Here is a 24,976-nt window from a genome sequence, read left to right as displayed (position 1 = left end):
GATGACTTCTTCCCTGTCGGTCTCCTCGTTGTTGTTTGAGATAAGGCCAATCAACGTAGTGTCGTTGGCAAATTTAGTTAGCAGATTAAAGCTTGACATCGAATATGATCATAACAAAACCACATATCCCTTAATATCCTTCATGTCTCAAATTCTGCTGACTTCAGTAATGAACATACAGCTCTGTGGAGTACGTTATTCCAAAGATTCATAAATCTTCAAGTAAAGATACTTCTGCTGATCTCAACTGGACAGCACAATTTCATAAAGTAGGAGAAGTGAAATGTCATTGCATCACAAGAATGAGGAGAAAATTGTCCATATATTGTCACTTGGTCAATAGCAATATATATTTAAATATACTGGTGTACATGGTTATGTTCTTTTTAAACATATATTACACAGTTACATCTTTAAAATATTTATTCATTACACAGTAGCAAATGAGGTTATGAATTCTTTTGCAAGCACCTCCTTGGGCAAAATGAGTAGAAGCGCTTCCTTTCTTGGGAGGCTAAAGAAATATATAATATCCCCTTTGACCCTTACCAATTATTATCAACGCACAAGACAGAAGATATAAAGGCCTGAAAACATGTACTGCCAGGCTCAACAGCTTCTATCCCGCTGTTGTAAGTCTATTGAATATTTTCCACATACAATGAAATGGACTCTTGACCTCCCAATTTACCTCACTGTGTTCTTGCACCTTACTGTATACCTGCACTTTCTCTGTATTACTACTTTATTCTGATTTCTATTATTTTATCTTGTTCTTGGTCATTGTGCTGTTGTAATGAATTGATCAAAATGGGTGGTATGCAGGGAAAGTCACACAAGAAGAACGTGCAATTTCTGCATAGATGCACCCATGGTCAGGAGCAAACCCTGTTCTCTGGAGCAGTACAACACATTCACTTCTTAAAAATGTCTATAGCTTGAATCATAGGTTCCCTAAGAATCCTAATTCTGGACTCGCCAGTTTAGTAAAATTACTTTGGTATCTATTTTGATGAAACTTTCAGATTGTTAAAACAAATTGATTTACCCCAATAAACAGCAAAATTCAAAGTACAATTATTATCAATGTATACATCATACAACCTTGAGACTTATTTCCTTACAGGCAGCCACAAAACAAAGAAGCCCAAAAGAACCCTAACACCAAAGGAGAATGTAAACATTGGTACCAGGCCTTTCAGGAGTTGAGTCAAGAAACTGTTCTGTATAAACAGAATGGTAAATGTATTCAAGTCCCTTCCTCTGAGTGCATTTGGTGCCATGTAAATTATTAATTTTAAGCTGAAAATTAACACACTTGGATAAATATACACACAAGAGAAAATCTGCAGATGGTGAAAATCAAAGTAATACACACAAAATGCTGGAGGAACTCAGTACGCCAGGCAGCATCTATGAAAAAGAGTAAACAGTTGATGTTTCAGGCCGAAACCCTTCATCAGGGCTGCAAATAAAGATGGATGGAGGTGGGCCACAGAATGGCAACAATCTCATTCAAAAGCAAGGGGATGAATGGCAACATCTCTTCTCGTATTCCTCACTGCAATGGCAAGTCATTGGAGCAAAGGAACATAAAACCCATTCAGTGCTAAATTTCATCATTTTTATAAAATTTTTCCCAATCACATCATAAGCAAAACTTTGCAACACACATAAAATGCTAGAGGAACTCAGCAGGCCAGGCATCATCTAGGAAAAGAGTACAGTCAACATTTTGGCCTGAAACATCAACTGTACTCTTTTCCTAGACGCTGCCTGACCTGCTGAGTTCCTCCAGCATTTTGTGTGTTGCTCAGATTTCCAGCATCTGCACATTTTTTCATTTGTTTTCTTGCCTGCATAAATCCCTGCAGTAGTCCACGCATGGCCAATTGTTACATATATACATGGAACAGACTGCTGCAGCTCATCTAGTAAAAAGGTAAGGCAAGAATACTTAGTCTCTTATACTTGGTAATGCTGTGGAGAAATTAACATTCATGGGCTGGTTCTTCCCAAGGGGAGGAGGCATGAAAAGAATGCTAAATTTATTCAAACCTGATCAGTGCATTGAAACTTTAGTCTATTGTCTCATGGATAGTTGCCATTAATTATTGGGGAAATGTTTTCAAATAAACATTTCAGTGCAGAGATTTGTCTCAATTGTCAAATGTTTTTCCCATAGAAGTTCAAATTGTGCTCCTCTCGGAAAAGGTGATCCAGGCTTCAAAGCTGTGCACTGTTGTATTCAGTGTACACAGCCTCTTATTCCCAGTTTACTAAACACGGTTGGCTTTATTCTGTCACATTGTCAGTGTCATTTGAGCAGCTAGAAAAGTGACCCGTGTTCCCCAGTTTCGGTGACTGGATTGTCTCTAACAGGATAACTTTTTCATACTGGTTGCTATTCTGTGCATTTGCCCTTCGCTCCTCCAGCTAGCCATACTCAATGCTCAGAGCCCAGTGCAATTCCACACCAACGCTCTTTCATTCCTTCTGACCAAGCTCCACACTTACCCCCACCCCAACTCCAACCCACGTTTCCCTATTATCAAAGTAACATTATCAAAGAAATACAATGAAACTTGTGAGAAACTATACATAAATACTGACAACGTGCAAAAGAAAAAAATGTGCAGAAAAAATACAGAGAACATGAGTTGTAGAGTTCTTGAAAGTGAGTCGATAGGTTGCGGAATCAGTTCAGTTTTGAGGTGAGTGAAGTTATCCACTCGGTTCAGGACCCTAATGGTTGTAGCATAATAACTGTTCCTGAACATGGTGATGTGACACTTAATGCTCCTTAACCTCCCTCCTGCCTGGTGGTAGCAGCGAGAATAGACCATGGCCTGGATGGTGGGTCTTTGATGATGGACACTGCTTTCTTGTGGCAGTGCTCCTTGTAGATGGTGGGGAGGGCTTTTCCTGTGAACTGGTTTGCACCACTCTGTTGTCTTTTCCGTTTCTGGGCTTTGGTGTCAAAGTATTTGGTGGCACGCTGAATCTATGCAAACTTCCCAAAGTGGAAGAGCTGTTTGTCTTTTTTATGAATGCACTTAAGTGCTGATCCCAAGACAGATCCTCTGACATGATAATACCAAAGAACTTAGAGTTACTCGCTCCTAACCTCCGTTTCCTTGCAATAAGTAATTTCATTCCACCACCACTCCTCCCCTGCATTCACACCTCTTAATCACCATCCCCTTTCCCTTCATTACCTGGGCTAATCTGCCGCAATCGGAAAGCCTGCAGTGACTGCAACACAACTCCAGCCATAGTTCCCGCCAAAACTTCGCGACTGCGCATAAGAAGTAACGGTAACATTCAGGAGGGAAAAAATACACGCTTTCCTATTTCACCATCGATTCTCTATTTACTTATAAGACAATCTCAAATTATTATTTTGCCTTATTTTAGATATTTAGTATTTATAGTTCTCGCGGTAACCACGCATGCGCAATAGGTTCCGCGGTGAGTTTTTTGGTACGAAAATACAGAGATGGAACAGAAAGCGAGGGGGAGGGGTGTTGTATTTAATCCTGATTCTTCATCTGAGCAGTGGTCGAGAGGGATGTCCTGGGGAGGCAAAAAAAATAAAAGACGAAAACGTCTTATAGTCACATGACGGCTCGGCCGGCGCCTGCGCATTGGGAAAAGTGAGTGTGGGGGAGAAGAGAATGGGTGGGACGGTCAACGTATGTGCGCCCGCTAAATCGTGCGCATGCTCATTAGAAGGGATCACGGAACGTTAGCATATGGGCGCGGGCGCATGCGCGCTGAGTGGAACGGTGGTAGTTGCTGAAGACCGGCCAGTTTTTTGGGAGGGGAGAAGAGCCAAGCCGAGTGGGTTCGGAGTCAGCCTGGCAACACTGGTCCAATCTCAGGTTTTCCCTTCCCCCAAGCCTTTGCCACTTTCCTCAAAACAAGCCGAATCGTGTGCTGTCCCCGTCCCATTCCCTTCCTGGCTGAAGGCCTCCCCTGTCGCCAGGCGCCCCGACCTGTGGGAACATCATGAGCTTCTTCAGCTTTGGGCAGAGCGCGGAAATTGATGTGGTGTTAAATGATGCCGAAAACCGCAAAAAAGTGGAACATAAGACTGAAGACGGGAAGAAGGAAAAATACTTCTTGTTCTACGACGGAGAGACAGTGTCCGGGAAGGTGAACGTCAGCCTAAAGAATCCAGGCAAAAGGTTCGAGCACCAAGGGATTAAAGTAGAGTTCATCGGGCAGATCGGTAGGAAAATACTTGACCTCTGGCAACAGCATATTAAACGCGGGGCGCTGTGCACTTGTATCTGGAAGTCTTGAGCTGCCTTGTACCTTTTTAAAGAAGGTGACTGGAATGTAAGCGTCATGTTTAACTAGTAGAGTTCATTGAGCTTGTAAGCGTTTCTTCTAAACCGCGCCGAGCAAAACACTTGGAATTATTTTGTTACATGTACCAAGGTACAGTGAAAAACTCTGTTTTGCTCTCTGTATAAACTTCACCACATCAGTACAGTGATGGAAAAACAATAACAGGATGTAGAATGCACCATTACAGAAAGTTCAGGCTGACAGGCTAATTGATCATGTGGATAGTTAAAGGCTTTTTCCCAGGGCTGAAGTGACTAACACGAGGGGGCATAGTTTTAGGGTGCTTGGAAGTGCTATAGAGGGGGACGGGGATGTCAGGTGATTTTTTTCACAGTAGTGGGTGCGTGGAGTGCACTGCCAACGACAGTGGTAAAGGCGGATACAATAAGGTATTTTAGGAGACTCTTGGATGGGTACATGGAGCTTAGAGAAATAGAGGGCTATGTGGTAGGGAAATTCTAGGCATTTTCTAGAGTAGGGTACATGGCTCACCATTGTGGGCCGTTTAGGGCCTGTAACGTACTGTAGATTTCTGTTTCTAACAATCAGGTGCAAGGCCATGATAACATTCTGCGTTTTGATTCTAGCCGAACTCGTTGACCCCTTTCCCACAACTACATAATGGAATTGAGCATCTACCAGTGGCCACACATTTTGATTCCACGTCCCATTCCCATTCTGATATGTCTATCCACTGCCTCCTCTACTGTAAAGATGAAGCCACACTCAGGTTGGAGGAATAACACCTTATATTCCGTGTGGGAAGCCTCCAACCTGATGGCATGAACATCGACTTCTCTAACTTCCGCTAATGCCCCACCTCCCCCTCGCACCCCATCCGTTATTTATTTATATACACACATTTTCTTTCTCTCTCTCTCTCTTTCTCTCCTTTTTCTCCCTCTGACTATACCCTTTGCCCATCCTCTGGGTTTCTCTCTTCCCCCCCCCCCCCCCCCCGCCTTTCCTTCTCCCTGGGCCTCCTGTCCCATGATCCTCTCATATCCCTTTTGCCAATCACCTATCCAGCTCTTGGCTCCATCGCTTCCCCCTCCGGTCTTCTATCATTTTGGATCTCCCACTTTCAAATCTCTTACTAGCTCTTCCTTCAGTTAGTCCTGACGAAGGGTCTCAGCCCGAAATGTCGACTGTACCTCTTCCTGGAGATGCTGCCTGGCCTGCTGTGTTCACCAGCAACTTTGATGTGTGTTGCTTGAATTTCCAGCATCTTAAGAATCCCTCGTGTTTGAGCATTGGACTATAGGTTCAACTAATGTAAATAATTAACTGTGACTGTAGCTTTTTTGAATGTGTATTAAATAACTATATTTGTCTCCAATGCATTCTCTTTATTATCTGCCGGAAGGGAAGGAGGCTTAGAACAATTTGAAAAGTTACATGGAGTGATCTGGAGCATTTGTCACTCCTGCACTGCATTTGGCCTCTTGCTTTCTGTAAACATGAATCATTCTGCCATTACCATTCCTATCGTTCACCACCCCAGTGCTCACTGGCCAATGTCAGTTTTCAGATAATGCATCTTAAACCTTACTCCTAAAATAAATTGTCATTGTTGCGCCCCTCCTGGTTTGTATTCAGCTGCCAAGTTACTGAAGTCAGGGATTTTCACTCAGCACAAGAACAGGCCTTTCAGCCCACAAACTTATGTAAAACGAATTAAATTAATAATCAAATGCCCACTAAACTAATCCCTTCTGCCTATAAAATGTCTACATCCTTCATTTCATGCATATTATATGTCTATCTCAGCTTTTTGAAAGCACTTATTGTGTTTACTTCACCACCATCCCAGACAGCAAATTCAAGACACCAACCACTCTGTTTTTTTTTTTAAAACAAGCACTTCGGACATTTCTCCTAAACTTTCCTCCATTCACCATAAATGGATGTCATCTGGTATTAGCTATTGCCACCCTGTAGAAAACCACCCTATCCATGCCTCCCATAATCTGAAAGACTTTTACTGGATTAAACTCCATCTACCATTTCTCCTCCATATCTGCATAACTCCATTTGTGATATGCTCAAGAAGTCGAGTTTATTGTCATTTAACTATATACATGTATGACATCAGACAAGACAATTTTTTCTGGACCAGGGTGTAAAACACAGTAGTACACAAAACAAGAACTTAAGCAAGTAAGAATTAAATCTACAAATGAATTGTGGATAAATAAGCAAAGTAAACTGCATAAATTACAGAACAAATTAAATGGTGACACTTTAAATGCCAGATGGAGATTCAGCTTGTCAGGATGCTCTCAATTGTGCTCCTGTACAATTCAATTAAGATTGTGGGAGTGGAGGAGGGGGCCTCATTTGGCTCAATTTTCTCAGGAAGTGGAGCTGCTGCTGTGCCTTGTTCAGTGAGGTGATATTAAGAGATCTGGTGAGGTCATCTGTGATGTGAACTCTGAGGAATTTAGTGCGCTGAACACTCTCTACGGAGGAGCCATGTATGTATAGAGGGGGATGGTTCATCTGCATCTTTCTAAAGTCCGCAATCATTTCCTTGTTCTTCATGTTCAGACTTGGGTTGTTCTTCTCGTACCAATCCACTAGCTGCTCCACTTCCTCTTTACTCCAACTCATCATTGTTGTTGAAGGTGCTCTTTTGACAATGGATTCAGTACTTGTGATGTTTTCAAAATGTTGGATAGTGGAGATTTTCTCATAAACTCATGGAAAAAAACTCTGCCACTTTCTTCATTCCTTTCTCTCAAGTTTCCCATTGTACTATCTCTTGTGTGCAGAAGTTCTGAGTTCTGACCAGCAACCAAACTGTTTGGGGTTTATTCGCAAAAGCAAATTAAAGGTAGTTGGGGGCAGTGCAGTGGCCATCGTTAGAGTGGTAATTTTGAGACCTTGGCTCTTCAAGGCGTCAGTGCAAAAAAGCCCCAGGTAAAGTGTTTTTTTTCCTCTCCTCCCTTTGAATACTGTTGGGGAATGACTGAACAGAGTAAAGACAGCATTTGGGTCTCTAGCACAGAGTCTGGTTCTGCAACTCAAAAGGAAAGGGGCGGGTGAATAGAAGAGCTGCAGTGATAGGGGATTTGTTAATTAGGGGAACGGACAGGAGGTTCTGAGGGTGAGAACGTGATTCCTAGATGGTATGTTGCCTCACAGGTGCCAGGGTTCGGGACATCTCAGATCGACTCTTCGGCATTCATAAGTGGGAGGGTGAGCAGCCAGAGGTCATGGTCCAGGTAGGTACCAATGACATGGGTAAACAAATGATGAGGTTCTGCAAAGGGCAGGGACTCCAGGGTTGTGATCTTAGGATTGCTACAGTGCCATGTGCTGGGTAGACCAGAACTAGGAAGATTATACAGTTTAATACATGGTTAAGGAGTTGGTGTAGGAGGGAGGGCATAAAATTTTTGGGTCATTGTGCTCTCTTTCAAAGAAGGTTAGACTTGTGCAAATTATCCCTGTAGGGAGAATAATATCCTAGTGGGAAGGTTTGTTAATGCTGCATGGTGGGGGTTGAACTAGAGTTGCAAGGGGATGGGAACCAGAGTATCAGAACAATTCGTGGAGAGGTTGTTGACGTAGCTGTTGGTGAGACCTCAGACAAAGTCAAGAATCAAAAGGTTGAGCATGGTGTGACTAGTGTCCTGAGCTGTGTATATTTTGATGCAAAAAAAAGTATCGTAGGAAAGGTATATGAGCTCGGGGCATAGATCAACACCTGGAATTATGATGTAGCCATTAGTGAGACTTGGTTGCAGGAATGACACTTCAGTGTTCTGGGGTTCTATTGTTTTAGACGTGACAAAGCAGGATGGATTAAAAGAGGAGGGGTGGCGTTACTAGTCAGGGAAAATGTCATGGCAGTGCTCTGTCAATACAGACTGGAGAACTCAACTAGTGACGTGTCATGGGTGGAACTGAGAAATAAGTAAGATATTACTACGTTAATGGGACTGTATTACAGACCACCCAAAAGTCCTGGGGATTTAGAGGAACAAATTTGTAAAGAGTTTGCAGACTGTTGTAAGAAACATAAGGTTATTACAGTAGGTGATTTTAACTTTCCACATATTGACTGGGAATCCCATACTGTAAAAGGACTAGATGGGATAGAGTTTGTCAAATGTGTTCAGGAATATGTCCTTCAGTACATAGAAATCCCAACGAGAGAGTGTGCAATACTGAATCTGCTATTAGGGGATGAGACAGAAGTTTGTGTAGGGGAACACTTCTTATCCAATGTCCCCAGTGCCATTTGTTTCAAAGTAAATATGCAAAAAGATAGGTCCGGTCCGTGGGTTGAGATTCTAAACTGGAGAAAAACCAATTTTGATGGTATCAGAAATGATCTGCCAAGTGTAGATTGAGACCAACTGTTTTCTGGCAAGGTTGTACTTTGTGGATGGTAGGTCATGTCTAACCAATCTACAGTTTTTCGAGGAAGTTACCAGGAAAGTGGTTGAAGACAAGACAGTGGATGTTGTCTACATGGACTTTAGTAAGGCATTTGACAAGGTTCCACATGGCAGGCTGGTCAAGAAGGTTCAGTTGCTCAGCATTTGGGATGAGCTACCAGCACAAGTGGTGCATGTGAGCTCAATTTCACTGTTTAAGAGAAGTTTGGATAGGTATATAGATAGTCAGGATATGGAGGGCTATGGTCCTGGTGCAAGTTGATGGGAGTAGGCAGTTTAAATAGTTTTGGCACTAGATGGGCCAAAGAGCCTGTTTTTTGTGCTGTATTTCTCTGACTATATGACCCTTAAGTTCCCATTGGCTGTTGCAGACTGCAATAAAGTTATCAGAGAATAATTCCAGCCAGACAATAACAGGGTTTATCTTTTTGGCACCTTAGTTGCAACAGTTCCTTTTAATCTTGAGCTCTAGCCAGTGAACAGTATCTTTGAATACTTAATTTTAATCGTCACCGTCATTTGGCCTCTTTCCCCCGGTGCACATCATAGATAACAATTCTCGAATGGCAAGTCATTTGATTTGAGCTTCAAGTTAATTGTATACTGCTTTAGGCCCTTAACATTTAATCAAATATCTACTGAAGCACATTTTTTTGACAAGTTACACGAAAATAATTTAAATTATGTTGATACTGAAGAACTAATTTTTTAATGTGAATTAGATTTATTAAACTTTGTTTTTGATTCTGTTTGGTATATGACAGTGGTAAGCAAAAGTAAATGAAGAGTCTGCAGGAGGATTGCTAAGTGTTCCCCCCTCCCAACTGGAAAAAAAGTCTGAATTGCAAAATAGAGGTACCCTCACTAAGTAATTTTGGCCTGAAATATTCATGATCTTGCTTTATAGGAGTACTGTCAGCTTGGTAAAACATCAAAATATCGAAGCAAAATTCACTGCATGTTGTTTTGTATCAATGATCAGCACAGTCTGAGCACATGCAGGAGTTAGCCCACAGGTGTTGCCATGTTTCCAGCCCCAACCGAACATGCCTGCGACTCACATGTCTTTGGAATGTGGGAGGAAACCAGAACACCTGGAGGAAACCCTTGCAGTCACAGGGAGAATGTACGTACTCCTTACAGACAGCAGCAGGAATTGAAATCTATTTGGTGACCACTGGTGCTCTAGAGTGGTTGATAGTAGGGTTATGGAGGGTTCTGGTCCTGGTACAGGTTGATGGGAGTAGGCGATTTAAATACATCCTAGTACACTAAGGGCTTTATTGGAAATGGCTGAATAGCTGCTGAGTTAGATGACTTGGCCAATTGTTAAAGCTTTTATTGGAGTTGGTGCTGGTACTTGAGGCCAGAATGTTGTATTCTATTGTAAGTGGTGTTAGATCTATGAATCAGATTGTTTATGCTTGGGAAAGTACTGAAGTAGTGGGCAAAAACATTGTGCATAAGGGGACCTTGTCACTCCCCAGAAATAACAGGTAAATGGGCCAGGAATTAGCAGCCAGGTACAAAATGGTAACTGGGTGGAATCTTGTGCTGCTGTAGAGCAAACTTGAATGAACATATCCCAAAATTCATTGGAAATTCTTGACATAATTGACAGCCAATGTTTCTGAATGCTTCTCTGTGAAATAGCATCTTTTTCTATAATCCTAGGTTCAAATGACAAGGCACTTAAAGGAGCTGAGGTGATTATCTGATGCGACCTCCAAGTTTGGGAGACCTTTGAATTTTACTGCACATCTCCACTCCTGCCAACCTACTGTCACCATTTCTTGTCCTCAATGGCACACACGTTCATGACAGCCATGAGTGAAGTTTAATTTTTCCTTTACCGATCTTTAAAATTGCTTTATTTACAAAACTGCTGCAAAAGGTCATGCCTGACTATTGGACTGCTGAGATGTCCATCATCAGACTTTTGGACTGCTGAGATGTCCATCATCAGAGTCCTGTCAGGGTGTTGTTTGCAAATTATGGAGGAGTGTATGTTTATGTACTATTCATTTTAGATTCTGCAGGCAAATTTCAGGAACAAAATCTCTCTGACAAACTGGTCACCAACCTGCAAAATCTGTGAAAGTGGGTCGCAAATGTGTATCAGAAAGTTTTTTTTCAATTTGGTTGGATGTATGCTAATAAGCTGGGTATGTACAGGCCTATGGGAAAACATCTCAGGAGCATGAAAATTAAATTAATAAAGCGAAGGTGTTTTCAAAAATGAAAAGTTTCTAAATATCAAAAAATTAATATAGACAGTAAAATAACTAAAATCAATATTTGGTATGACCACCCTTTGCCTTCGAAACTGCATGAATTCTCTTAGGTTCGCTGTCATGCAGTTTAATAGGAAAATTGGCTGGTTGGTTGTTCCAAGCATCTTGGAAAACCTGCCACAGTTCTGCAGACTTTGGCTACCTTGCTTGCTTCTGTCTCTCCAGCTAATTCCAGATAGCCTGGTGATGTTCAGATCAGGGCTCTGTAGAGGCTGTGCCATCTATTGCCATCCTTGTTCTTTTCAAAGAATTGACTTTATTTCTTACATCCTTCATATACATGAGTAAAAATTTACGTCTGTCTAAATATGCAATGTGCAATCAGAGTAATTATAATAAATAGAACAGTCAGTGTAACATAGAAATACACTCAAATCAATGTGAGTTAATCAGTCTGGCCTGGTGGAAGAAGCTGTCCCAGAGCCTGTTGGTCCTGGCTTTTATGCTGCAGTACAGTTTCCCAGATGGTAGCAGCTGGAGTAGATTGTGTTTGGGGTGACTTGGGTCCCCAATGATCCTACCGGCCTTTTTTACACACCTGTCATTACAAAAGTCTTGAATTATGGGAATTTCACAACTACAGATGCGCTGGGCTGTCCGCACCACTCTCTGCAGAGTCCTGTGATTGAGGGAAGTACAGTTCCCATACCAGGCAATGGTACAGCCAGTCAGGATGCTCTCAATTGTGCCCCTGTAGAAAGTTCCTAGGAGTTGGGGGCCCATACCCAACTTCCTCAACTGTGGTGAAAGAGGTGTTGTTGTGCCTTTTTCACCACACAGCTGGTGTGTACAGACCACATGAGATCCTTGGTGACATGGATGGCGATGAACTTGAAGCTGTTCACCCTCTCAACCCCAGATTCATTGACGTCAATAGGGGTTAGCCTGTCTCCATTCCTCCTGTAATCCACAACCAGCTCCTTTGTTTTTGCGACATTGAGGGAGAGGTTGTTTTCTTGACACCGCTGTGTCAGAGAGATAACTTCTTCCCTGTAGGCTTCCCTCTTTGAGATTAGGCCAATCACTGTAGTGTTGTTGGCAAATTTAATTAGCAGATTAGAACTGTGGGTGGTGACACAGTCATGGGTATACAGGGAGTAAAGGAGGGGACTTAGTACACAGCCCTGAGGGGCTTCTTTGAGAGGCAGAGGTGTAGAGGTGAGGGAGCCCACTTTTACCACCTGCCGGCGATCTGACAGGAAGTCCAGGACCCAGGCAGGGTGAAGGCCAAGGTCTCTGAGCTTCCTGTCGAGCCTGGATGGGATTATGGTGTTGAGTGTTGAACTAATCCAAGAACAGAATTCTCACATAAGCATCTTTCTCCAGATGTGTAAAGATGGTAAGTAGAGCAGTGGCTATTGCATCGTCAGTAGATCGGTTGTATCAGTAGGTGAATTGTAGGGGGTCCAGTTTGGATGGTAGCAAGCCGCAGATGTAGTCCTTGACCAGCCTCTCAAAGCATTTGCTTATTATTGAGGTGAGTGCAAAAGGATGCCAGTTGTTCAGGCATGTTACCTTGGTCTTTTTTGGTACAGGGACAGTGGTGGATAATTTGAAGCAGGAGGGCACTCTACATTGGGAGAGGGAAAGGTGAAAAATGTTTGTAGACACGCCTGCCAGTTGTACGATGCACATTTTAAGTACTCGCCCTGAGATGCCGTCAGGCCCTGCAGCCTTGCGACTGTCCACCCGTTGGAAATATCTGCATATCTCAGCCTCAGAGATGACATGTTGCAGGTTGTACCGGTGGCTTTTCTCGGAGGCTCAGTGTTGGTGACATTCAATGAAGCGTAAAAGAGGATGAGCTCATCTGGGAGAGAGGCCGCGATGTTGGCGGCACCACTACGTTTGGCTTTGAAGTCTGTGATGGTGTGCAACCCTCGCCACAAGTCACGTGTGCTATTTGTTATGAATCTTGACTTAATCTTGTCCCTGTATTGTTGTTTTGCAGCCGTCATAGCTTTGCGCAGATTGTAGCTGCTTTTCTTGCGCTCCCACAGATTGCCTGCAGTGTAAGCTCTGTCGCTCGGTAACTGCTGCTCGCATGGAACTATTGATCCAAGGTTCCTGGTGTAATGCGCTGTAAGGTTTCATTGCTAATGTAATGGCCGCTCTGTAGTGTTCCACTGCTAAAGTCTGTAGCAGCAACGTTTGGGTTATGACTAGAGTTAACGAGGCATTTGGAATGTATGTTAGCCAATGAGCGGGGTGTTGTTCTTTCTTGTGGGTCTGGGAGCAGGGATTTTGTGGTCTTTTGTTGGCAAGAGATGAAGGAAGATGCGTGTGGAGGGAGCTGGTAGATCACCAGACAGAGTGGACTGGGAGCAAGGGTCCAAAGGTCATCGACGCACAGAGGAGGTCAATGGTTGAGGAATGGCCATATCAGTGAGCTCCAATGTGCACTTTTGACTTTTTCCTTAAAATGAGCCCATTTTCTTTTTATTTTCTTTACTAACCCAATATTCAGATTAAAAGGTTTATAAAGTTCAATCGTTTAATTGCATATGGTGTAGTGTCTGATATTTTGCAGTGCAGATTTGTAACTGGGCAACACATCATGCAGCATCCACACAAAGGAGATTTCTCAGTTTGGCAGGGCCAGGGGCTGTCTTCCCCTAGACGAGCATGTGCTGGCCCAGCCTGAGGGTTACACTGGTTTGGGAAGACCCTGACCAACTTCTGGGGAAACAACATCATCGATGCACTTCCAGATGAACCACCTGACTCCATCCATGAACTCGGAGACATCCTCATCATGGAAGACATTCTATGAAGGTAGTTCTTTGACTTTGGCCCTGTGTTTGGGATCATTGCCCTGCTGCAGAATGAAGTTGGGACAGATCAGATGTCTCCCTGATGGTATTGTGTGATGGATGAGAGGATTGAGAATTCCATTAATTCTGACCAGATCACCAACTCTATTTAGAGAAATGCAGCTCCAAACCTGCAGGGAACCTCCTCCGTTCTTCACTGTTGGCTGCAGACACTCATCCACGTAGTGCTCTCCAGCTCTTCTGCAGGCAAACTGTCTCTTGTTTGAACCTGGAATAGAGTCCATTTTACACAGTGATTTATTAATTTAACAAAACTGGAGTAGAATTCATTAGGACCCAGGGATTTAATAAATTAAGAACCTGGATTTGCTCCTTTAAGACCCAGGAATTTAACCATTTAAGAACCTGGAACTGTATCATCTTTTCTTAATGTCTATATGCTCAAGCGTTTCAGTCATTCCACAATTGGCAAGGTCCTTTTCCCTTTGAATACTGAAGCAAAGTATTCATGAAGTACCTCCACTATCACCTCCAACTCCATGCACGTTTCCACTATCGCACCTGATTGGCTCTATTCTCACACAGCTTATCCTCTTGCCCTTTACATAATTGTAGAATACCTTGAGGTTTTCCTTAATCGTGCTTGCCAAGGCCTTCTCATGGTCCTGCCTAGCTCTCCTAATTTCATACATGAGCTCCTTCCTGACAACCTTGTAATTTTCTAGAGCTCTGTTTCTTGAACCTTTAGCTTTTCTTTTCTTAACTAGATTTTCTACATCCTTTGTGCAGCATGGTTCTTTTACCCTGCCTCAATGGAACATACCTATGCAGAACACTATGCAAATGTTCCCTGAACATTTGCCACGTTTCTGCCATGCAGTTCCTTGAGAACATCTGCTCCCAAGTTTCTGCCAAATAGCGTCATATTTCCCCCTACCCAATTAAACGTTTTCCCAAATTGTCTGCTCCAGCGTTATGGTGAAGGAGATGAGAGTTGTGATCTCTACCTTCAAAGTGCTCTCCCACCGAGAGATCTGACACCTGACCAGGTACATTTCCAAATACCAGATCAAGTACAGCCTCTCCTCTAGTTGGCTTACCTACAAATTGTGTCAGGAAACCTTCCTGAACACCTAACAAACTCCACTCCATCCAAGCCCCTTGCTCTAAGGAAATATCAGGAAAGTTAAGATCACCCATCACAACAGCCCTATTATCATTGCGCCATTCCAGATCTGCCACCTTATCTACTCAATTAACCTCTGTTACTATTGGGGGGGGGGGGGGGTCCTATTTTTTAAAAAATCCAGTAGAATTTTTACCGTCTTCCTGTTTTTGACTTCCACTGACACTAACTCAGTAGACAATCCCTCCCTCCTTTTCTGTAGCAGTGATACTACCCCTGATTAGCAATGCCACGCCCCTCCTCTTTTGCCCCCTTCCCTGTCCTTTTTGAAACATCTAAAGCCTGGCACACTCAGCAGCCAGTCTTGCCACTGAGACATCCAAGTCTCTAATGGCCACAACATCATAGTTCCACATATTGATCCATGCTTCCAGTTTATCCACCTTGTTTATGTAGGTTCTCAGTAATATTAACTGCTAATAATGAAATGGCTTCTCTGTAGAGTTAAAATGAAATGACTTCTCTGTAATGTTAACTGATGAAGTAAGGTTCTCTGTAGCAACATGTTTGGGTTATAATTAGTGATAACTGGACTTGTATTCATTTGCTAACCAATGGAAGAGATGTTATTCTTTCTGTGTGAAAGCTGTTAGTTTGCGTGAGCTTGGGGGTTTTCAGCAAGGAAGAACGAAGAGGAAGGATGTGCTGGACGCGCTCTGGTAGACCACCATGGTTGGTCCCAGTTGGAGGGTCAGAGTTTGGAGGAGATCGAATGGTGGAGAGAAGACTCTGTTAATTGAGCTCCAATGGTTGTGCACGAATTGGTTGAACTCTGATAAGTTTGGCACCTTTTTCTTTTCCTTTTGTATTTGTATCTCTATTAACTACATAGTCACATTAAGATTTATTAAGTGTAATCAGTTAATCGTACCTTGTGTGCTGTCTGATATTTTATGTATGAGTTTGTACCGGGGTGCATTACACAGCATCTACGCAAATGTGAGACACGGTTTGGCGGGTGGACAGGGTTTCCCCTAGACAAATGTGAGTCGGTAGCCCTAAGCGTTACATTTATGATACTCCTTGCATTAAAATACACAAATCAAACCATCTGGCTGAGTGCGTCTTTGCTCTATCACCTGCCTATCATTCCTCACAAATCCCCTACATTGTCATGGCCACCATCTCCGCAAACTCCTTGGTGACGGTCAAAGGTGTATCAACGCCAGGAATAAATATTCCCAACTGAGCTACATCAATCACGTAAGTGCTCTCATCAATTGCAATAGAGCAGGCAATAAATTACTTTGCAAACACGAGGAAATCTGCAGATGCTGGAATTTCAAGCAACACACATAAAAGTTGTTGGTGAACACAGCAGGCCAGGCAGCATCTCTAGGAAGAGGTACAGTCGACGTTTCGGGCCGAGACCCTTCAAATGACTTCACTTTGTCTTTTAGTTGACTGTTCAAGTCTCCTGTAAGGTCCCCGATTCTCTCTGCCACAGTATTCCTTGACGAGCTGATATTACCTAAAGCCTGTCTCTTCTCAGGGTACACAAACTCAGCCACCGTCAGCATGCATGCTTTGATGAACTCCCCCTCTGAGTATGGCTTCGATGCAGCAGCTATTTTGTTGGCAATAATATAGCGGCCTTGACAGCTCCATCATGAGTCTCCCGACTTTTGGTGAACACTGCTGTTTTTTCAGAGCTGCTTCAAGCTCGTTTACCTTTTGCGTTCTGAGTTGTCCTGCGTACTTGTCATATTTTTCTCTGTGTGACATCTCTTTCCAATTATCGTTGAATATCCGATCTTCGATGTCAACTTTTCTTTTCTTGGAAAGCATTTTGAACCACAGTAGCAAACAGTTTCATCTTGCTACAGGTGTTACTTACTTGAGTACCCTGTGTTTATACTGTGTCTGACGATGTAAGTGGGGCCCTAGTGGTCTTCAGTGCAGGGTGGTAGGTGCTTATGCGAGAGTCTCCACTTGGCAGCGTATGGAGTAAGACGTTTTTGTCATAGCTTCATCTTTCACAACTTACTGTCCACTGCTAGATTCATGTTAAGTTTGAAGATTTATTATATTTGCTGAAGGATTTACGATTTAATTACAATGGCTGATAGTCGATCTGGAACCGAATTAAGAAGTGCCAAAACTCTTCCCGAAGCTCAACAAACAAATCAGAGGAAGTTTCTACTTCAGAAAGAATGCTGTCTTTAATAGAAGCTATTAATGTGAAGATCGGTACAGTGGATACCAAAATCGATAAATTGACGAACGCTAATGAAATGCTTGGAAAAACCATTCTCGCTGTTCAGGAAACTTTGAAGAATCTGGTAGATCGCTATCAGACGCTTAAGCAGAGCACTCATAGAATTGAAAGGAAACTGGAGTTAATGAATCAAACTATTAAAGAGCAGGATTTGAAGATGTCTTTTATGGAAAAGAAAATTAATGAGATTACTTCAGAATTATCAAGAATTAAGAAAACAATTTATCTGGAAAGCAGAAATCGCAGGATGAATTTATGCTTACTGGGTTTGCCTGAAAATACGGAAACTGGTGAGCCGTTAGAAGTTTTTTTTCCAAACATGTTATATTCACTCTTTAGTGACATTCTCGAAGCCTGTCTGATATTGGGCACAGCCCACTGAATTCAACATCCTAAGCCTTCAGCCAAAATGAAACCACGTCCTGTAATCCTGTGTTTGCATTATTTTACAACCAAAGAAGCTATTTGGAATGCAAGGAAAAAGGATAAGCTAATTTATAACGAAGTTAAGATTCGTATAGTTGAAGATTTTACCCCAGAGATTTATGCTGAAAGAATTAAATATCAGGAAGTTATGGTGGAACTTTTTAAAATTAACTGTCGCCTGTCTCTACGTTATTTGACTCATCTGATGATTACTCTACCCAATGCTCGTATAAAACAGATTGACTCTCCAGAAGACGGTTGGAAATTTCTAAAAGAGTTTAAGTCCACTTCGTAAGCAATTTGAAAAGTTGATCCTTAGCTGGGAGTTGTTTGTAACACTGTCGATGAAAGTCCGCTCCACGTTATATGAATGCCCAGACACGAACTTGGTTGACTCACTTAGATCTGTTGTTGTTTGCTTTAACAGTTAATGTAGTTTTGAATTTAACATATATTTACTTGTTTTTCTCTTTGATTTGTAAGTCTTTAATATTAGTTGCTTGGATTTATCCTTTTAAATACATGGCTACGTATTTTAAATGGATTTAAGATGGCCATCGTTAATTCGGTCTTAAATATTGTTAAACATAATATGAAAGTATTTGTAATCTGTTTACTATATGTATTCTTTGTTATGTCTTTTTGGTGGTGGTAACGTTTTACTTTGTAAGCAGGGGCTGCTATCTGGAGATGGGTTAAAGGTTATTAGGATAACATGCTGCCCGCCTATTGGATGGTTTCTGGGTTTCCAGTGGAGGAGGGTGGGTCTATTAGATTAGTTTTTTTTTGACTGGGCAGTCCTGAGGGGTTTTTCTTTGTCAATCATCTTGCTTTTCTTTCTGATCGAGTCATGCTTCGCCCTTTCTTCCTAGTTAGTTTGCGCTTGCGTATTAGATTACTTTATAAAATTTTAAAATTAAACTTTAAATATGGATCTTAATAAAATTAATATAATTTCTTGTAATTTAAACGGTATGAACCAACCTATTAAGTGGCGAAAGATTTGTAAGAAATTAAAAACACTTCATGCAGTTATTTTGTACAGGAGACTCGTATCCATAGGCAGGATGAAAATCACTTTTTTTAAATTTTGGAAGGGACCTTTATTTCATTCTTTATCAGTAAATAAAATAAGAGGGGTATCTATTTTTATTCTGAAATCCCCTTTGTTCATTTTAATACTGTTACTGATTTAACTGGAAGATATTTAATTGTCACTGGTCTGTTATGTGGTCAAAAAGTGGCTTTGGTGTGTGTATGTGCACCTAATATAGATAGCCCTGAATTTTTTAAGAAGCTATTTACTGTATTGCCAAATTTAAATGAATACAAGTTGATAATGGGCGGTGACTTTTACTGCTGTCTCAATCCGTCGATTGACAGATCGTCCACCAATCCGTCACTTCCTAATAAAGCTGCGACTTGTATTAATTCTTTTTTATTAGAATACGGGTTTGGTGGATATTTGGAAATTTAAATATCCTAAAGAGAAAATTTTTTCTTTTTTTTACATGTATACCATAAATATTCAAGAATTGATTATTTTTTTGTTGGACATGCGATTGGTGCCTTTTGTTGCTGAGTGTGCGTATGATGTGATTGCGTTGTCGGATCATGCACCTAGGAAACTAACTTGGAAGTTTTCTGATAATATTCAGATACCGCAGTGGAGATTTAATGTTTCATTGTTACAAGATTCAACTTTCGTAAATTTTATTAAAGAGCAAATTTCTCTTTTTTTGAATTTACAACTGAAGGAATGTCAAATTTGGTTATTTGGGATGTGATGAAATCTTAGGGGACAGAATTTCATAGTACGTTTAAGAAGGAAAACTAAGGTGGAACTTTTACTGATTTCTAATAGGATTAAAGAAATAGATAAAGTTTATCCAGTAATGCCTAGTGAAGATCTCTTTATAGTCATAATCATAGTATAGTCATAGTCATACTTTATTGATCCCGGGGGGAATTTGGTTTTCGTTACAGTTGCACCATAAATAAGTAATAGTAATAACACCATAAATAGTTAAATAGTAATATGTAAATTATGCTAGGAAATAAGTCCAGGACCGGCCTATTGGCTCAGGGTGTCTGACCCTCCAAGGGAGGAGTTGTAAAGTTTGATGGCCACAGGCAGGAATGACTTCCTACAACGCTCTGTGTTGCATCTCGGTGGACTGAGTCTCCGGCTGAATGTACTCCTGTGTCCACCCAGTACATTATGTAGTGGATGGGAGACATTGTCCAAGACGGCATGTAACTTGGACAGCGTCCTCTTTTCAGACACCACTGTCTGAGAGTCCAGTTCCGTCCTCACAACATCACTGGTCTTACGAATGAGTTTGTTGATTCTGTTGGTGTCTGCTACCCTCAGCCTGCTGCCCCAGCACACAATAGCAAACATGAAAGCACTGACCACCACAGACTCGTAGAACATCCTCAGCATCGTCCGGCAGATGTTAAAGGACCTCAGTCTCCTCAGGAAATAGAGACGGCTCTGACCCTTCTTGTAGACAGCCTCCGTGTTCTTCGACCAGTCCAGTTTATTGTCAATTCATATCCCCAGGTATTTGTAATCCTCCATGTCCACACTGACCCCCTGGATGGAAACAGGGGTCACCGGTACCTTAGCTGTCCTCAGGTCTACCACCAGCTCCTTAGTCTTAGGAAAGAGTGGAACTCCAAGCACAGCATGGTTTGCATTTGACTTTTCCCATTGAACAGCAACTTCTTAAATCCAAAAACCAATTTTATATACATGGAGACAAGTCAGGCAAATTATTAGCTTGTCAGTTAAAAGCAAATATGGCTAGAAGACAGATCCTGAAAATACGAAGACCTGATAGAACTGAAACAGTAGATCCTTATGAAATTAATAAGGTATTTATGGATTTCTGCTCTACTCTCTGATAGGTACATGGAGCTTAGAAAAATAGAGTGCTACGTGGTAAGGAAATTCTAGGCAGCTTCTAGAGTAGGTTACATAGGAACATAAGAAATAGGAGCAGAAGGCCATTTGGCCTGTCGAGCCTGCACTGTCATTCAATAAGTTCATGGCTGATCTGACCATGGACTCAAATCTACCTTCCTGTCTTTTCCCCGTAACCCTTAATTCCCCTACTATGCAAAAATCTATCCAACATTGCCTTAAATATAATTACTGAGGTAGCCTCCACTGCTTCAATGGGCAGAGAATTCCACAGATTCACCACTCTTTGGGGAAAGTAGTTCCTCCTCATCTCTGTCCTAAATTTACTCCCCCAAATCTTGAGGCTATGTCCCCTAGTTGTCTCACCTACCAGTGGAAACAACTTTACTGCGTCTATCTTTCCTATCCCTTTCATAATTTTTATGTTTGTTTAAGATTTCCTCTCATCTTTCTGAATTCCAGGGACTACAGTCCCAGGTGACTGTTCAGCACCACGTGGGCTGAAGGGCCTGTAATGTGCTGTAGATTTTCTATGTTCTAACCGCTCAGAGACATCCTAGCACTGGGGAGGCAACACACTATCTGTGTTTCTTTTGCTCCCACAGAATCTCCTGTCTTTCCCATATGTCCCCTATGACTATTGCTCCCCCTGACTTCACCCTACCCATCTGAGGCTCAGAGCTGACCACAGTGCTATTGGTCTGGCTGCTGTTGTCTTTCCCAGATAGTTTATCCCCCTCATCAGTATCCAAAGGGGTATGCCTGTTGCTGAGGGGAATGGTCACAGGGGACCCTGCACTGTTATCTTTTTTTCCTTTACCTCTTGGTGTTTACCCATCTACTCCCTGAATTCTGCACTCTGGGTGTAGCCACCTGCTCAAAAGTTTTATCTATCAATTGCTCTGCCTGTCGGATCATCCTTGGTTCATCCAACTTCAGCTCCTTAATGTGGTGGTTCAGGAACTGAAGTTGGCTGCACTTGCCGCAGATGTCGTCATCGGGGACTATGAGGTTCCATGAATTCCCACATCCTGCAGGAGGAGCATTCCACTGCCATCCTGCCTGCACTGTACTATGGGCAACTAAGACCAAATCAGTAATAACGAAAAGAAATACCTACCTTTCTTGCCTTTTCTCGTCAAAGCCTCCCAAGTTCCCACTCTGACAATGGCCCTATCTCTCTTTTATGGCTTAAACAAATCAGAAAAACCATGCAACGAGAAAAAACATCTAGGGTGCCTTAGACTTTTGCACAGTACTGTGTTAAAAAGACTAAAAGCAGAAAATGCTGAAGGTCTTGGCAGATGAGACGTCAGTTGTGAGAAAGTCATTTCAGATTGATGGCTTGTCATCAGAAAGAAATGTGAAATCTATGACATGACTCTTGATGGAATTGGAAGCACTGGGACTGTACCATGAATTTCATTTTAATACTTAAGGTTTGTGAAGATTGGTAAAGCTGGTTGCTATCTGGGACACTACTGATGACAGATGTCAGAAATTTATAAAGAGAAAATAATTATAAGATGCTGAAAGATTACTGTGAAGACTATTTGCAGAGTGAACTAAATTGCAAGGCTGTACCTGAAGAGGTGATATAAATGAAGAAAATTAAGAAAAGCATGGAGCTAATTTCCTCTTTAGTGGATTTTCTAAATGTAGCATTGGTGCCTTCATGAAGGAAAGTGGAACAGTTGTGGAATTATTTGGATATTGTACAGTTTTAACACACATTCTTTCTCTTAATAGAGCTGTACTATGATCGAGGAAATCACCATGAGTTTGTATCTCTGGTTAAAGATCTGGCCCGACCTGGTGAGATGACACAATCCCAAACATTTGACTTTGAGTTTACACATGTAGAGAAGCCATATGAATCGTACACTGGTCAAAATGTGAAGTTGCGGTGAGTCTCACCTCTGTGTATGTAATTATTCTAATGAATGTGGTCTGGAACTTTTCTTTATGTAGAAAATTTTATGCGTCATCCAGTTGATAAAGATGATGCCATGTATACACCCAAGGTCATCCATTTTAATGATCTGTTCAGAATAAAGTTCCAAATGAAATTTTCCTAATTTATCACAAACAAGAGAAAATCTGCAAATGCTGGAAATCCAAACAACACACAGAATGCTGGAGGAACTCAGCAGCCCAGGCAGCATCTACGGAAAAGAGTAAACAGTGGTCATTTTGGGCCGAGACCATCAGGACAAAGGGTCTTGGCCTAAAACGTGGATTGTTTACTCTTTTCCACAGATGCTGCCTGCCCTGCTGAGCTCCTCCAGCATTTTGCATGTTGTTCCCAAAATAAATTATTTTGTTTCCTGTGTCCTACAGGAATACATTTGGCCAGTTTCTTAGTTTTTAAAAAAAAAACTTTGCTTCTGCATTTGGGTAAATAGCCACCTTCTGTTATTTTGGGATTCTATTCTTTTTTTCTTTCAATATTTTTATTAATATTGTATAAATTGCATGAATGCAGATACAAAATTCATAAGGATACAAGTAATATGAATTACATTACATTTAAATCACAGTAATATGATCACAGTATCCCATGTTCCAAATCAATCATGTAGAAAAAAAAGATTGAATCATGAAATGAAATAAAATAATTTCATTTTATTAAAAAAAATCTACTCCCACTACCAAAATGAGCTGGTTGGTTTAAAAAAAAAAGAAGAAAAAAAACCTTACTATATAATAATAATATTATAATAATGGCTCAGATCCATACTTTAATAACAGTTCAAAGATAATGAAAATAATTCAGAAAGGGTCCCCATAACATTAGAACATCATGTTTAGAATCAGAAATCGAACAACGAATCTTCTGTAGATCAAGGCATAACATAACATCAGATAGCCATTGAGCATGAGTGGGCGGGGCAGCCTCCTTCCACTTGAGCAAGGTCGCCCTCCTGGCCGTAAGAGACATAGAGGCCAATACCCGCAAATTAGATGGCTTCAGTTTTGTAGCACTATCCTCAACAATACCAAACATGGCAGTCAAGGGATTGGGCTTAAAAATAACATTGAAAAGTACCGAAGAAGTTTGAAATACATCTTTCCAAAATTTTTCAAGGCTCGGACATGTCCAAAACACATGAATTAGTGTGGCCACTCCATTAGTACATCTATCACAGTAAGGGGAAATATCTGCATAGAAACGAGAGGGCTTATCTTTAGACATATGAACTCTATGTACCACTTTGAATTGTAATAAGAATGATGAGCACATAATGATGAAGAATTAATCAATTTTAAAATAATCTTCCAGCTCTCTTCAGATATAAAAATCTGTAAATCCTGTAAATCCTTTTCCCAGTCTCCTTTAATTTTATCTAAAGAGACCTTTTTCAGTCCCAACAGCAGACCGTAAATGTAAGATATTGAACCGTTGTCAAAGGATTTCAGGTTAAAAATTGTATCTATTATATTCTTATCTGGACTTGTAGGAAGTGTATGTAATTGAGATCTTAAAAAATCTCTAATCTGTAAGTATCAAAAAAAGTGGCTATTGGAAAGGTTAAATTTTGTTGAAAGTTGCACAAAAGAAGAGAGATTTCCCTCCATCAAACAAATCCTGAAATTGTTTAATACCTGATCTATCCCATTCTTTAAAAGATGAGTCAATTATAGATGGTTTAAAAAAACAATTAGGAAAGATGGGACTCGAGAGTGAGAATCTCAATAAACCAAAATGTTTTCTAAACTGTACCCAAATCCTCAAAGTATGTTTGACCACCATTTTGTCAGTTAGTTTATTTAAAGATAAAGGAAGTGAGGATCCAAGTACAGAAATAATGGAAAATTTCATAACAAAGTTGACTTCCAAAGAGACCCATATAGGACAATTCTCATGGTTAATGTAATATATCCAGAACGTAATATTTCGTATATTAACTGTCCAATAATATAACCTAAAATTGGGTAAGGCAAAGCCTTCATTCTGTTTGGTTTTTTGAAGGTGGGCTTTATTTATTCAAGGTTTTTTATTCTTCCATATATAGGAAGAAAGAATTGAATCCCAAGAGTCAAAAAAAGATTTAGGAATAAAAACAGGCACAGCTTGAAAAAGGTATATAAACTTAGGTAAGATATTTATTTTAATAGAATTAATTCAGCCAGTTAGTGATAAAGAGAGAGGCGACCAATAGAAAGTGTTTTTTAACATAATTCATTAAAGTTTAAAAATTTTCCTTAAATAAATCTATATAATTCTTAGTGTTACTCCTAAATACGTAAATTGTTTCCTTAAAATTTTTAAAGGAAGGTTAATGTCAGTTGGTATTAAATTGTTTAAAGGAAACAGTTCACTCTTATGTAAATTTAATTTGTATCCTGAGAACTGGCTAAAATTAGTCAGTAAATGGAACAC

General features: G+C 41.0%; 2 protein-coding genes across 4 annotated transcripts in view; one reads left to right on the top strand and one right to left on the bottom strand.

Moving 5' to 3' along the window:
* Window positions 1-3,286, bottom strand: part of ncapd3 (non-SMC condensin II complex, subunit D3) — a 214,493-nt gene extending 211,207 nt beyond the window's left edge. Inside the window, exon 1 of the mRNA XM_072283812.1 lies at window positions 3,219-3,286. Within this exon, the coding sequence (XP_072139913.1) occupies window positions 3,219-3,276 (58 nt within the window). The 5' untranslated portion in view covers window positions 3,277-3,286. The remainder of the gene's footprint in view (window positions 1-3,218) is intronic.
* A 458-nt stretch (window positions 3,287-3,744) lies between these two features.
* The window catches only part of LOC140212714 (vacuolar protein sorting-associated protein 26B-like), a 65,131-nt gene continuing 43,899 nt past the window's right edge, over window positions 3,745-24,976 (top strand). For 2 of the 3 annotated variants that reach the window (XM_072283811.1, XM_072283809.1), the window contains exons 1-2: window positions 3,745-4,234; window positions 22,342-22,498. In XM_072283811.1, the coding sequence (XP_072139912.1) occupies window positions 4,012-4,234; window positions 22,342-22,498 (380 nt within the window). In that variant the 5' untranslated portion in view covers window positions 3,745-4,011. Of the gene's footprint in view, window positions 4,235-12,274; window positions 12,399-22,341; window positions 22,499-24,976 lie in introns of those variants that run through there. The other variant, XM_072283810.1, reaches the window with a different exon arrangement.

The sequence above is a fragment of the Mobula birostris genome, chromosome 20, assembly GCF_030028105.1.
Source record: "Mobula birostris isolate sMobBir1 chromosome 20, sMobBir1.hap1, whole genome shotgun sequence".
Lineage (NCBI taxonomy): Eukaryota > Metazoa > Chordata > Chondrichthyes > Myliobatiformes > Myliobatidae > Mobula > Mobula birostris.
Note: the sequence above shows the minus strand (reverse complement) of the source record. Positions and strands in the feature narration are given on the sequence as shown.